This window comes from Petromyzon marinus, unplaced genomic scaffold (assembly GCF_048934315.1).
Source record: "Petromyzon marinus isolate PM22_M1 ecotype Great Lakes invasive population unplaced genomic scaffold, UKy_Petmar_22M1.pri1.0 PM_Scaffold_29, whole genome shotgun sequence".
Taxonomy (NCBI): domain Eukaryota; kingdom Metazoa; phylum Chordata; class Hyperoartia; order Petromyzontiformes; family Petromyzontidae; genus Petromyzon; species Petromyzon marinus.
In genome coordinates this window covers 195976-210758 of record NW_027423268.1, presented here as the reverse complement: position 1 = coordinate 210758, position 14783 = coordinate 195976, and the positions used below count along the sequence as shown (strand labels likewise).

General features: G+C 49.0%; 2 protein-coding genes across 7 annotated transcripts in view; both read right to left on the bottom strand.

Moving 5' to 3' along the window:
* Positions 1-13989, bottom strand: part of LOC142923105 (uncharacterized) — a 43856-nt gene extending 29867 nt beyond the window's left edge. For 3 of the 6 annotated variants that reach the window (XM_076064022.1, XM_076064026.1, XM_076064027.1), the window contains exons 1-8: positions 13496-13562; positions 13068-13146; positions 12688-12767; positions 11997-12140; positions 10990-11136; positions 10041-10231; positions 9049-9205; positions 7846-7994 (exon numbers count right to left, since the gene is read on the bottom strand). In XM_076064022.1, coding sequence (XP_075920137.1) covers positions 7846-7994; positions 9049-9205; positions 10041-10231; positions 10990-11136; positions 11997-12101 — 749 coding nt within the window. In that variant the 5' untranslated portion in view covers positions 12102-12140; positions 12688-12767; positions 13068-13146; positions 13496-13562. Of the gene's footprint in view, positions 1-7845; positions 7995-9048; positions 9206-10040; positions 10232-10989; positions 11137-11996; positions 12141-12687; positions 12768-13067; positions 13147-13495; positions 13563-13910 lie in introns of those variants that run through there. The other 3 variants (XM_076064023.1, XM_076064025.1, XM_076064024.1) reach the window with 3 other exon arrangements.
* Positions 57-5081, bottom strand: LOC142923122 (exosome complex component 10-like). The gene is made up of 5 exons (XM_076064063.1): positions 4080-5081; positions 2998-3053; positions 2637-2738; positions 1841-1984; positions 57-1077 (listed from the first exon to the last, which is right to left on the bottom strand). Exons 3-5 carry the CDS (start codon positions 2682-2684, stop codon positions 778-780), a joined length of 492 nt encoding a protein of 163 aa, XP_075920178.1. The 5' UTR covers positions 2685-2738; positions 2998-3053; positions 4080-5081; the 3' UTR covers positions 57-777.
* Positions 13990-14783: the final 794 nt, after the last annotated feature.

Here is a 14783-nt window from a genome sequence, read left to right as displayed (position 1 = left end):
GTCGGCACGCGCATAGTGCAGCATGTCTGGCAGGAGAGGCCTGTGTCTGTGTGCGTGCATACGTGGATGTGTGCAAGTGTTGGTGTGCGTGTGTATGCAATTGTGAGTGTGTATGTGTTTGTTTGTGCGTGTGTGCATGCGAGTGTGTATGAGACGCAGATGTTAATGTACCGCAACATTTATCTGTTGACCCATGTTTCATTTCCGGTGAAGGCTAACATCATTTGGGAGTGATATAAAAACCAGTATTGGACCTGGGCCTTAAATGAGCACCTAGTATAAGATATGAACATCACCACTGGGGAAACAAAGGAGGTCAGGCATGATGCTAACCACATTACCCTCTCAAACATTGTGCCAGCCTTAATAGGGGCTCGCTAAGATAACTTGAGTGGGGAGGGGGGGTGAAAGTGCTTCATATGTACTGTTCTATGAATCCAGTGATGGGACTTCAATTCCTCACCCTGGCCAACTAGATTCAGCAGTCTATTCAGGCGACACGGGGGATCTTTGTCCTTGTGTGTGAATGTGTAAGCAGTAGAGTAGCGGCTAGCACCCTGTGCTATGAACCTGGTGAAACGAGTTCGATTTCTACTCACGGCCAACACCTGTGACAATTATCTGAACCGGTCCCGGCCCTCCACTAGCTCGACTCAGCCTCAAATGAGTACCTGGTGTAGCTGTGTGTAAACATCACCACTGGGGAGACAAAGGCGGCCGTGCATGGTACTGGCCACCCACCCCCTCCTGTGTCGTGCTGGCCTTCACAGGTGTCTGTTAACAGCACTTTCCCCAACAATTAGTTGAGGCTATACAGGGGATCTTACAAGTTAGCCCGTGCATGCGCGCGCGTATGCAGAGGTTCGAGCAAGTGCGGCGTGCGTAACGGATGCGCCAGTCAGCCAGCTGGTACTGCTTGTCGGTAGACAGGCTGCAGTAGTGCATGAGGAGGTGGGCGAGCGAGTTTCTGGCGAGGCCGAGGGAGCGCGCCGCTGGGTGCGTGTCGAACAGGCCCACCACGTACAGGCCCAGGTCACGTTGCAGCCACTCAATGTCCGAGTCCGCTCCGTGGAAAACCTGCGCCCCCGCCACACCGCAGCGTCAATCACCACGTCACCGTGGCAATCACTGCGCCACTGCGTTGCCGCGTCAAGCACCACACCTCTCACGTGGCCGGTGCTCAAGATATGGTTACAACGTCCCTAGTAACCATCGTCGCCGCCGCCGCTGTCAACAAGGCATGGCTGCAGCCAGCCCCCCTTAATTGCTTCCTTTCTCTATTTCCCTTGCTCGGTCCGACCTGCTCCCTCCTATTCTTTGGTCCGTTCGGTAAAGTCACCACCACGTAGAAGGGAAGCAATAAAATAATAAAAATATAAAACAATACAATTCTCACGACGTTTCGACTGCAACACAAGCAATCATCATCAGGTGTGAAAACCACAGCAAGAATTTTATTGTTTTTTATTTTTATTATTTTATTGTTGCCCTTCTACGTGGTGACTTTACCGAAAGAACCAAGAATATCAATCCCTGCAGTCACGAAAGCTTTAAATAAATAAATAAATCTGCTCCCTCCTGTTCTCCCCGTGTAATTCTGCGCCCCGAAATGTTTGTTACGCTTTAGGTGCAATACAAGTGCAATTTATTGTTGTAAACATTCACCCAATGGCATTCATATCGAGTGTGCAGGCAGTGCAATGATACATTGGCAGCAAACTGGAGGGACCCAGGCGTCGTGCTACAAAGTCGGCGAGGGAGAGGGATGTCTCTCTCCTTGTTTTGCTGTCTCACTCGATTATTTTGTTTATGCATGTCTACGTGCACGCATGCCTCTCACCTTGACAATGTTGGGGTTGGTGAAGGCCTCGTTGAGGATGTGCAGGTCGTCGCGCAGCATCAGTGTGTCGATAATGAAGTCCTCTTCGCGCATCGAGATTTGCATGAGGCAGGTGATGCCCAGGAAGGAACGGTATGAGTGATGCTACGGGGCCACGCACAGGAATAGCCGCTCAACGGTGGGCGGACAAACAAGAGTAGAAAAGGCAGATAGGCGGTCGAGCGGGACGAAAGCACACAGAGGGCACAACCCAACAAACCAACCGCACATCACAACTCGATATTATACGACCACACACGTCACACACACATGCTGGCACGCACCCAGACAACAAACACAGATCCCCCGTAGAGCTTTAACAGACTGTTGGGACAAGTGCTGTTAGAGAGCACCTATGAAGGCCGAAACGGCACACGAGGGGTTGGATGGCCAGCACCACGCCCGGCCGCCTTTGTCTCCCAAGCGGCAATGTTTTTAAACATCGCACCAGGTACTCAATTGAGGCCGAGTCAAACTAGGGGAGGCCCAGGACTGGTTCAGATAATTGTGCTCTCGCACAGTCGGTACGGCGACCGGCTCCTCTTGAGGGCACTCCACCTTCATCTTCTTCTCCGATGCAGACACGGGGATCAGTCACTCATTTACCATGCCTCCTGTCTGTCCCCACGTCCCTGAGTCGCTTGTATCGCTGCATTGTCTTGGTGTCCTTGTAATTCCCGTGTCTCAAAGTCCATGTATCTCCTTGGCACTCAACTACCCCTGTGCCTCCACATGTCCCTGTCTCCCAATGTCTCACCATGCCAAAGCGGTTGACGAACGTCTGCAGGACACGCGCTGCCTTCATCTGGGACGTGGAGCTCTGAGCAGTGCGAGCCTCGTTCTGCTGCTCTTCGCTGTCCTGCACACCACAGCAGAGCGCAGAGCGCTACAGCACATCGCAGCGCACTACAGCAACATGACAGCAATTTCAGCACAGCTCAGAATGCGACAGCACACAAGAGAACGCACAGAACGCCCCAGCACATGATGGCTAACACAGCAAACACAGCACGGTACAGAAAGCTACAGCACACGAGATCACACACACAGTGCTTTCGCCAGCGGTGTGGGAGATTAGACATGGGTTGGTTGTGGTCGTGTGAGGATGTTGGGCTCACGTCGAACAGGGTGAGGACCGGGCGCGTGGCAGGCACCGCCCTCCGTGCTCCCTCCACTGCACCACACAAAGACAAAAGTCAAAGATCTTCAATATAGCCTTGAAAAGATTTTAGGGCAAGTGCTGTTAGCAAGCATCTACGAAGGTCAGCACAGAACACGAAGGGGATGGGAGGACCAACACTACACCCAGCCACCTTTGTCTCCCCAGGGCTGATGCTTTACACGCACTGAGTACTCATTTAAGGCTGAATTAATGTAAGGGAGCCCCAGGACTGGTTTAGATATTCGTCACCGGTGTTGGCCATAAGCAGCAATCGAACTTGGGTCACCAGGTTAATAGTGCAGCACGCTAACCAGCTAAACTACTGCTGTTCGTCGTGACCGGGAATGGAACTTAGGCCATCAGGAACGTGCCACTACACACTACCACTGCACAACCGCTCTCAAGTGACATACAGACATAAGCTAGCACAGAAGATGCACAGAGATACAGACTGAACAATACACACGTGAACACACACACCCACACAGGCGCAATAATATACACGGCCACACACCTGTTGCAACCGCTGACATACAAGACATACGCATGCAGACAGGCAAATAAAGACACGTTAACAGAGACACAGGAATGAATACACACATATGAATGGAAAGGCACGCAATTGAACACAGGCATAGACACAAAGATAGTGAAATAATACGCACATATACGCAGCAGCCAAAGAAGGGTCATTGCTTAAAACATCACCTATTATGTAAGTTTTACTTTTAGGACAATGTTACTGAAAAGTAGTTTGTTATTTTTGCTTGTGCCCCACTGTAAATGCAGTCAGGACATTATTTGTTATTTATTTCACCAAATTATGTTTAATTTGTACACAGAACATGGCAATTCTTTGTATGATTACTACTCAAATTCTGAGTGTGATATTAAAAAACAGCACAGTATTTTTTCATGTCAATAAAATTAAATCTACTCGTGACAGGCTAGGTGCTCTCATCAACTGTCACGAATAAAAAAATATAATCCATATCATGAGCTTTGCCGATATAACCAGCACAACTAAGTGTGAGCTACCTTCAGTACCGTGCCTTGTGATTAGCTGCCTGTCGTCCAATGATAAGCCATCGTGAGCACAGAAGAGAGGGTTTTCCAATCGCTGTCAAAACACAGAAGAAAATTGATTGAACAATCAGTGCCACACTAGGGTGGGCATACAAATGATACCATTAATGTCACCTTTGGGGGATTGAAACATCTAGATTGTACTGTCAGGGTCAGGCAATGAACCAACAAAATCACACAGGGGTGTCAACCTACACGACAATCGTAACATTATTCACACTCTAAGGACGGACATGAACTGAGCTCCTCATTGTCACGACGGTTTGGGGACGTGGAATTTTAAAAAAGAACCACAAATGAAGAGTTCTGTGCCGGATGAGAAAATGAGATGTCGAGTTTATAATCGCAAGTAAAGATGGCATTTGTGTGATGAGTTTTGGTCTCTGGTCACCTCTGCCCGGGTGATGAATGTTCTCGATGGAGCCTTGATGGGCGTTTCGCTCTGCGGGAACAGCAGCAAAGATTATTAAACAAACGCAACCTTTACTGCAACGAGTCATTATTTTTGCAGTCACTTGTGCCTGGTTGTGACCATCAACTCGCTACATTTGTGAACGTCGTTTAACCACGGGTGGCTGAAACTCCCAAGATCCAAAACCTAGGATCTTAGCCGGGTGGTGTTGGTGGCGAAGTCCTGTAACCCAGCACTATGGAGGCAACAAGGGTGGGTGGATCACACAAATGGTGTTAAACTCCCTTCCCGTTGCTTTTCAGGTGTCATAGCATGGCCTGCTAGAAGGGGGTACAGCAAAGGTTGACTTCATCATTCGTTCTGCATGGGATCGACTGTTGCCTCCTCGCATGTGTGGGTTTTCTCCAGGAACTCCGGTTCCCTCCCATATGTAAACACTCATTAATTGGTTGATAACACCTGCATATATAGACGACCACAAAGTTTGGGGGGAAATTTGGCACAGGCTCACCACCTGGTAGCCTTTCCCGATCGTCTGTGCTTCCTCCTCACGCCTCTGAGTCGTTCTCTCGCTTCGAGTGAGCGAATAATGTGCAGTGTGTCACAAGTTAAAAAAATATTATTGAAGCAGTGCCGGATCATTGTGCTTGACCCAGTATTGGCCCCAGGAGCCACCCAGTCACCACCTATATTAAATCCATACTCTTTGGTTCTTTCGGTAAAGTCAGGTAGGTAGAAAAACAATAGATTACGACGTTTCGATCGCAACACAAGCAATCGTCATCAGGTGGGACAACCACACCAACTGCTGAAGACAGCAGTTGGTGTGGTTGTCCCACTGCTGTCTTCAGCAGTTGGTGTGGTTGTCCCACCTGATGACGATTGCTTGTGTTGCGATCGAAACGTCGTGATCTAATATTTTTCTACCTACGTGACTTTACCGAAAGAACCAAAGAGTATGGATTCCTGCAGTCACGAAAGCTTCAAATCAAGATTATATTAAATGTTTGATTATATTTATGAACATTCTGCCTCTGACCACTCGCTATCCCTCTCCCCCTATGACTTTCAGTCTCTGTCTCCCACTCTCTTTTGGCTCTGTTCTCGTTCTCCGACTCTCTTGCCCTATCTATCTTTCATCCGTATCTCAACCGTGGCCGTCCATTATGAACCCCTTGCTACTCCACCGAGCCGCCTCCGCTTCTGCGCTCACCTTGATGAGCGGGACGAGGCATGCCTGCTTGACGAGCTGCCACAGCTCATTGGAGTTCTGCCTCAAGAGGGGCGGCACCGGATTGCAGCACGCGAGCACGCCCTGCAGCTCCCTGCGTCGGCAACGACGATGTCAACATGTTAGAGCAGCGACACGCGTCACAACACAACGCCAGAGCAATGCAACATCACGGCAAAACCACGTCACAGCAACAACACAATCTCACAGAAACAGCACAACGTTACAACAAGCCAGCACTCCCTCTCTGTCTTGCATCAAACAGCAATGGCATGGACTAGGGTGCATATAGCCGTTAATACTGGCAAAAGCATATCCGTTCAAGATGGCGTACATATATCCTATTCATGCTGGTGTACATACGTATATTGTTCATTCTGGCGTATGTGCGTATAGGCAGCTCAGGAAAGTCTATGGATGTATAGCCTAATAAAGTATTAAAGCTTTCGTGACTGCATAAAATTACTCATTGGTTTTTTTTCGGTAAAGTCACGTATGTAGAAATACAATAAATAATATAATAATATAATTTTATTGTATTTCTACATACGTGACTTTACCGAAAAAAACAATGAGTATGTATAGACTGTTCATCCTGGCGTACGTATGTATATTGTGTTCAGGCTGGCATACGTACGTAAAGCCTGTCTTGTCTGGCGTACGTATATATAGCCTGGTCATTATCAGGATCATACTAACCAATGCTATTACCACAATGCAACCTTCATCATCACCATCATACTATCACCATATCCATATCATCACCAGCATCCAGATCACCATCCACATCAAAACATTATGAGTGGCACCACCATCAACACTATCACTACCACTCTCACTACTAACAGCACAATCATCAGCCACCACCACTTTTACCAACAACAAGAACAGGCGCCATATGCCAATAAGTGTTGGTGACATCACCACGGCGGTTGTCTCAGGCCAGGTGCACTCCGAATCCACGTGCAATGTCGAAGGCTCGCTAACAGGACCTCACGGAACAGAGCCAGGTCCCATGGGTTGACTGACTGCAATGACTGGGGCAGATGCACCAGCTGTGCACGCGACTGTGCCAACTTGCTGCATTTTAGCCGCCCGGCACTCCGCTCTTTATTGTGAGCATCGCTCTTCTGACCTTCGTTGTTGTTGGAGGGCGAATATTACCACCACTGTCAATACCATCATGGGTATCACTCGCACCACCATCCCAACTGTCCCTGCCACCACCGGCCCCACCACCACCGTGCGCGGCTTACCGAGGCATCTCCTCTGCGATCTTCATGAGCATATGGTTTGGGAGGACTTATCTGTGACAGCAACAGCACAACACATACCGGTCAGGCCAGGGCACTATGCACATCTCAGCAATAACAATAATCACACAGGCCGTACAGGCCCAACAACGCAACAGCGACAGTAATCGTACTACGCAACCATTGACCTACGGCACTGGAATGTGCAGTTTCTACAACTGGTTCAGGATCGCGATCAGGTAAATTAAAAAGTGCTGCGTCGTACACCCCAGTGTTTTACTGTGCTATATTATAAAACACCCGTGTATCGATATTTCCATTTTAATGTGTTATGGTCAAAACGTCGTGATAACTTTTATTGTTTTATATATATTTTATTATTTATTGTTTCCCTTCAACGTGACTTTACCGAAAGAGCTAAGAATATGAATTACTGCAGTCACGAAAGTTTTAAATCAAAATTTAGACTGTGTGTTGTTTTGGTGCGGTCTTGGATCGTTTTTGTTGTTGTTTTGCTGCCTTGCCCTAAAGTGCATTGAGTGTTAAAAAATCTACAGTAATTCATGTAATTATGCAATTTTTACTTATATGCTTTATATTCATACATTTGTCGCTACTCTGGACATCTGTGATAAAGAGTTCATAGCTCATCGGATTCCTCCAGTCTAAATAAATATTCTGATAAGTCAAGATAAATATTTTGAACGCTGTGGTGTTGTTCCCTTTGCTGTGTTATTCTACGCTGTCGGAAAGTCCCGTGCTTTGCTGCACTATGCTATGCAGTGCAGTACACGGCTATTTCAGCGCCGCGGGTGCTCTCACCCCGTGCTCTCGTCCTCGGCGCGTGCCGTGCGGTCGCGCCAGGCGTACAGGAGCCGGGCGGCGCTGCTCTGCTGCACATCCAGTGGCTGTTTGTGCTTGTGCAGCAGCTCCAGGTAGGAGTCCTCGGTGAACACCGGCTTGTGGTAGCGCTGAGACACACACACACGCACACAGGGGGAGAGAGGGAGATGGAACATGCAAGTAGTGACAGAGGCAGCAATAATTACCAGGGTTGTTAAAACGATCATCGGTTAACTGGTAATTGTTTTCAGCATCAATTACCAGTTCTGAAAGTCGGTAACCAATGTTTCCAGTGGGAATTTTTATCGCGAATGCACTAATTAGGATGCATGAACATTAAAACGGTACGGCGGGCCCGAGTCACCACATTGAACATAAATCGGCATTTTGCGACCCCCTCCACTGCCACTGTGTAGCATATTATTACGTTCCAGGGACTCTATGAGATGATAGTACAATAGTCTACACACATTACACCATGAACTATATTACTTCGTTGATCTAGTTAAAAAGATAAATATATTCTTTGTTTATTGCTCGAGGCCTTTTAACGGAATAAACAATATTTTTGGAGGGGTGGGAAAACTTTCCCGATCAAGAGTGAGAGTGGTGGATTTGCTTACAAAGATAGGCTTGTAACTTGCTCACTGGTGGAGCCAGTGGGGGGTGGGGTGTCACGTGCCCCCCCAATGATCCGATCGAAATCCCTAATTTAGATCGGATCATTGGGGTTTATTGGTAATATATCGGCATTTTGCGACCCCCACTGCCACTGTGTAGCATATTATTACGTGCCAGGGACTCGATGAGATGATAGGACAATAGTCGGAGTCCGATCACACAACGCGGTTCGAATTCGATCCTCGATCGATGGCTGCGCCATCACCGCACTACGCGTCAAATAAAAACCAAGGGACAAGTCCTTACTTATATTCTTAGTTTTTTCGGTAAAGTCACGTTGAAGAGAATTTTTTATTGTTTTATATATATTTTGTTATTTTGTTGTTTCTCTTCAACGTGACTTTACCGAAAAAACTAAGAATATGAATTACTGCAGTCACGAAAGCTTTAAATCAAAATTTAAGTCCTTACTTACTAACACTACCTTTTTTCATTGCTGGAGGGGTTGCCCCCCCCCCCACCTGAAAATCCTGGCTCCGCCATTGCCCACGCGCCACTCACCTTGAGTGCCACAGTTCGGCTCTGGTCCCACACAAGCTGCAGGAGGTTGGGTCGGCCCAGCGCCTTGGTGAGCAGGTCGGCGCGGACGCGGTCGTACACGTACAGCAGGTAGTGCGTGTCGGCACGCGCATAGTGCAGCATGTCTGGCAGGAGAGGCCTGTGTGTGTGCGTGCATACGTGGATGTGTGCAAGTGTTGGTGTGCGTGTGTATGCAATTGTGAGTGTGTATGTGTTTGTGTGTGAGTGTGTGCATGCGAGTGTGTATGAGACGCAGATGTTAATGTACCGCAACATTTATCTGTTGACCCATGTTTCATTTCCGGTGAAGGCTAACATCATTTGGGAGTGATATAAAAACCAGTATTGGACCTCGGCCTTAAATGAGCACCTAGTATAAGATATGAACATCACCACTGGGGAAACAAAGGAGGTCAGGCATGATGCTAACCACATTACCCTCTCAAACATTGTGCCAGCCTTAATAGGGGCTCGCTAAGATAACTTGAGTGGGGAGGGGTGAAAGTGCTTCATATGTACTGTTCTATGAACCCAGTGATGGGACTTCAATTCCTCACCCTGGCAAACTAGATTCAGCAGTCTATTCAGGCGACACGGGGGATCTTTGTCCTTGTGTGTGAATGTGTAAGCAGTAGAGTAGCGGCTAGCACCCTGTGCTATGAACCTGGTGAAACGAGTTCGATTTCTACTCACGACCAACACCTGTGACAATTAACTGAACCGGTCCCGGCCCTCCACTAGCTCGACTCAGCCTCAAATGAGTACCTGGTGTAGCGGTGTGTAAACATCACCACTGGGGAGACAAAGGCGGCCGTGCATGGTACTGGCCACCCACCCCCTCCTTCACAGCACTTTCCCCAACAATTAGTTGAGGCTATACAGGGGATCTTTGCCTTTGTTTTTGTACGTGTGTACAAGTTAGCCCGTGCATGCGCGCGCGTATGCAGAGGTTCGAGCAAGTGTGGCGTGCGTACCGGATGCGCCAGTCAGCCAGCTGGTACTGCTTGTCGGTAGACAGGCTGCAGTAGTGCATGAGGAGGTGGGCGAGCGAGTTTCTGGCGAGGCCGAGGGAGCGCGCCGCTGGGTGCGTGTCGAACAGGCCCACCACGTACAGGCCCAGGTCACGTTGCAGCCACTCAATGTCCGAGTCCGCTCCGTGGAAAACCTGCGCCCCCGCCACACCGCAGCGTCAATCACCACGTCACCGTGGCAATCACTGCGCCACTGCGTCGCCGCGTCAAGCACCACGCCTCTCACGTGGCCGGTGCTCAAGATTTGGTTACAACGTCCCTAGTAACCATCGTCGCCGCCGCTGTCAACAAGGCATGGCTGCAGCCAGCCCCCCTTAATTGCTTCCTTTCTCTATTTCCCTTGCTCGCTCCGACCTGCTCCCTCCTATTCTTTGGTCCTTTCGGTAAAGTCACCACCACGTAGAAGGGAAGCAATAAAATAATAAAAATATAAAACAATTAAATTATCACGACGTTTCGACTGCAACACAAGCAATCATCATCAGGTGTGAAAACCACAGCAAGAAATTTATTGTTTTATATTTTTATTATTTTATTGTTGCCCTTCTACGTGACTTTACCGAAAGAACCAAGAATATCAATCCCTGCAGTCACGAAAGCTTTAAATAAAAATAAAAATTCTGCTCCCTCCTGTTCTCCCCGTGTAATTCTGCGCCCCGAGATGTTTGTTACGCTTTAGGTGCAATACAAGTGCAATTTTTTGTTGTAAACATTCACCCAATGGCATTTATATCGAGTGTGCAGGCAGTGCAATGATACATTGGCAGCAAGCTGGAGGGACCCAGGCGTCGTGCTACAAAGTCAGCGAGGGAGAGGGATGTCTCTCTCCTTGTTTTGCTGTCTCACTCGATTATTTTGTTTATGCATGTCTACGTGCACGCGTGCCTCTCACCTTGACAATTTTGTTGGGGTTGGTGAAGGCCTCGTTGAGGATGTGCAGGTCGTCGCGCAGCATCAGTGTGTCGATAATGAAGTCCTCTTTGCGCGTCGAGATTTGCATGAGGCAGGTGATGCCCAGGAAGGAACGGTATGAGTGATGCTACGGGGCCACGCACAGGAATAGCCGCTCAACGGTGGGCGGACAAACAAGAGTAGAAGAGGCAGATAGGCGGTCGAGCGGGACGAAAGCACACAGACGGCACAACCCAACAAACCAACCGCACATCACAACTCGATATTATACGACCACACACGCCACACACACATGCTGGCACGCACCCAGACAACAAACACAGATCCCCCGTAGAGCTTTAACAGACTGTTGGGGCAAGTGCTGTTAGAGAGCACCTATGAAGGCCGAAACGGCACACGAGGGGTTGGGTGGCCAGCACCACGCCCGGCCGCCTTTGTCTCCCAAGCGGCAATGTTTTTAAACATCGCACCAGGTACTCAATTGAGGTCGAGTCAAACTAGGGGAGGCCCAGGACCGGTTCAGATAATTGTGCTCTCGCACAGTCGGCGTTTCGACTGCAACACAAGCAATCATCATCAGGTGTGAAAACCACAGCAAGAAATTTATTGTTTTATATTTTTATTATTTTATTGTTGCCCTTCTACGTGACTTTACCGAAAGAACCAAGAATATCAATCCCTGCAGTCACGAAAGCTTTAAATAAAAATAAAAATTCTGCTCCCTCCTGTTCTCCCCGTGTAATTCTGCGCCCCGAGATGTTTGTTACGCTTTAGGTGCAAAACAAGTGCAATTTATTGTTGTAAACATTCACCCAATGGCATTCATATCGAGTGTGCAGGCAGTGCAATGATACATTGGCAGCAAGCTGGAGGGACCCAGGCGTCGTGCTACAAAGTCGGCGAGGGAGAGGGATGTCTCTCTCCTTGTTTTGCTGTCTCACTCGATTATTTTGTTTATGCATGTCTACGTGCACGCGTGCCTCTCACCTTGACAATGTTGGGGTTGGTGAAGGCCTCGTTGAGGATGTGCAGGTCGTCGCGCAGCATCAGTGTGTCGATAATGAAGTCCTCTTTGCGCGTCGAGATTTGCATGAGGCAGGTGATGCCCAGGAAGGAACGGTATGAGTGATGCTACGGGGCCACGCACAGGAATAGCCGCTCAACGGTGGGCGGACAAACAAGAGTAGAAGAGGCAGATAGGCGGTCGAGCGGGACGAAAGCACACAGACGGCACAACCCAACAAACCAACCGCACATCACAACTCGATATTATACGACCACACACGTCACACACACATGCTGGCACGCACCCAGACAACAAACACAGATCCCCCGTAGAGCTTTAACAGACTGTTGGGACAAGTGCTGTTAGAGAGCACCTATGAAGGCCGAAACGGCACACGAGGGGTTGGGTGGCCAGCACCACGCCCGGCCGCCTTTGTCTCCCAAGCGGCAATGTTTTTAAACATCGCACCAGGTACTCAATTGAGGCCGAGTCAAACTAGGGGAGGCCCAGGACCGGTTCAGATAATTGTGCTCTCGCACAGTCGGTACGGCGACCGGCTCCTCTTGAGGGCGCTCCACCTTCATCTTCTTCTCCGCTGCAGACACGGGGATCCGTCACTCATGGCGCGTGCGTGCAGTAGTGTGCTGGTTAATGCACTGCAAACCCAGTGACCTGATTTCAATTCCCGCTTGCGATCAACAGCAATGGCAAATATTTGATCAAGTCCTGGGCCTCCCCGAGGTCGACGGAGCCTTAAATGAGAACCGGGCACGATGTGTAATCATCAGTGCTGGGGAAACAAAGGCAGCCGAGCCTGGTGTTGACTACCCACCCCTCGTGTAATCCTGGATCTTCAGAGACACTTGCTAACAGCACTTGCCCCAAGTCTGTTAAAGGTGATACGATTTTTGTTTTTGTCGTGTGTGTGTGAGCAACGCCTCGACTTCTGTACGTGTTTGCATGTGTGTGTGTGTGTGCACATGCACGTGCAAGTGTTTGCGACTGCTGGATTAGTGCATGTCTCTGTGTTCATGGTGTGTGTGTGCCTTCACCGTGTTTGGCTTTTGCAGGCTGTGCAGAGCTCTTCTTTGGTTTCTCTGGCGCTTTCATCAGTTTCCAGCGACTACAGATCTACAGAGACGGATGAGATAGCACTCAACGGGTTCTCATCACTCACTCAGTCAACTACTTAAACACTCATTCACTTACTCAGCCACTCAGGTACTCGTTCAACGATCCAACCACTCATGCGCTCAACTACACTCTCTCACCTACCCAAGCACTCACTCAACCATTCATTCACCCACTCATCTGCTCAAACATGCACTCAAATAACCACATTAATCACCAAACCACTAAAATTGCTCACTCAGCACCCATCCGCACAAGTGGTTTGTGAAATGGAATGATGGAGATAATGATGATGATGGAGATGTGAGCAAGATGTTAGCACACAACAATCACGTGTTACCTCAAACACTTTTGAGTTAGGATCCAATTTCTTTTCTTGAAATGGCAGAGATTTCCCGTCACTGGATGGTAGATACTGCAAGCACAAGCACATGAACAGATGCACAAGCGAACTTTTTATTTTCAACCACTTCCTCGAGTCCCCACGTCTTCATGTTTCCAGGATTTGTGCGTCAATAAAGACCGTTTTATCCAAATCCTAAGTGACCCCGTGTCACGTGTGACCCTGTGCTAATATTGTGTCTCTATGCCTCCTATCTGTCTCTCATTTACCATGCCTCCTGTGTGTTCCCCACGTCCCTAAGTCGCTTGTATCGCTGCATTGTCTTGGTGTCCTTGTAATTCCCGTGTCTCAAAGTCCATGAATCTCAATGCCACTCAACTACCCCTGTGCCTCCACATGTCCCTGTCTCCCCATGTCTCACCATGCCAAAGGGGTTGACGAACGTCTGCAGGACACGCGCTGCCTTCATCTGGGACGTGGAGCTCTGAGCAGTGCGAGCCTCGTTCTGCTGCTCTTCGCTGTTCTGCACACCACAGCAGAGCGCAGAGCGCTACAGCACATCGCAGCGCACTACAGCAACATGACAGCAATTTCAGCACAGCTCAGAATGCGACAGCACACAAGAGAACACACAGAACGCCCCAGCACATGATGGCTAACACAGCAAACACAGCACGGTACAGAAAGCTACAGCACACGAGATCACACACAAAGTGCTTTCGCCAGCGGTGTGGGAGATGAGACATGGGTTGGTTGTGGTCGTGTGAGGATGTTGGGCTCACGTCAAACAGGGTGAGGACCGGGCGCGTGGCAGGCACCGCCCTCCGTGCTCCCTCCACTGCACCACACAAAGACAAAAGTCAAAGATCCTCAATATAGCTTTGAAAAGACTTTTAGGGCAAGTGCTGTTAGCGAGCATCTACGAAGGTCAGCACAGAACACGAAGGGGATGGGAGGACCAACACTACACCCAGCCACCTTTGTCTCCCCAGTGCTGATGCTTTACACGCACTGAGTACTCATTTAAGGCTGAATTAATCTAAGGGAGCCCCAGGACCGGTTTAGATATTCGTCACCGGTGTTGGCCATAAGCAGCAATCGAACTTGGGTCGCCAGGTTAATAGTGCAGCACGCTAACCAGCTAAACTACTGCTGTTCGTCGTGACCGGGAATGGAACTTAGGCCATCAGGATCGTGCCACTACACACTACCACTGCACAGCCGCTCTCTAGTGACATACAGACATAAGCTAGCACAGAAGATGCACAGAGATACAGACTGAACAATACACACG

What these genes read in the sequence shown, in the direction of transcription:
- LOC142923122 (XM_076064063.1), bottom strand. Translation starts at nt 2,684, where the DNA reads ATGAAGGCAGCGCGTGTCCTGCAGACGTTCGTCAACCGCTTTGGCATG. An exon ending in TCGTCAACCGCTTTGGCATG is followed by an intron (nt 1,985 to 2,636) that starts GTGAGACATTGG and finishes GTGGCCCCGTAG; the next exon opens with CATCACTCATACCGTTCCTT. An exon ending in CCAACCCCAACATTGTCAAG is followed by an intron (nt 1,078 to 1,840) that starts GTGAGAGGCATG and finishes GCGGGGGCGCAG; the next exon opens with GTTTTCCACGGAGCGGACTC.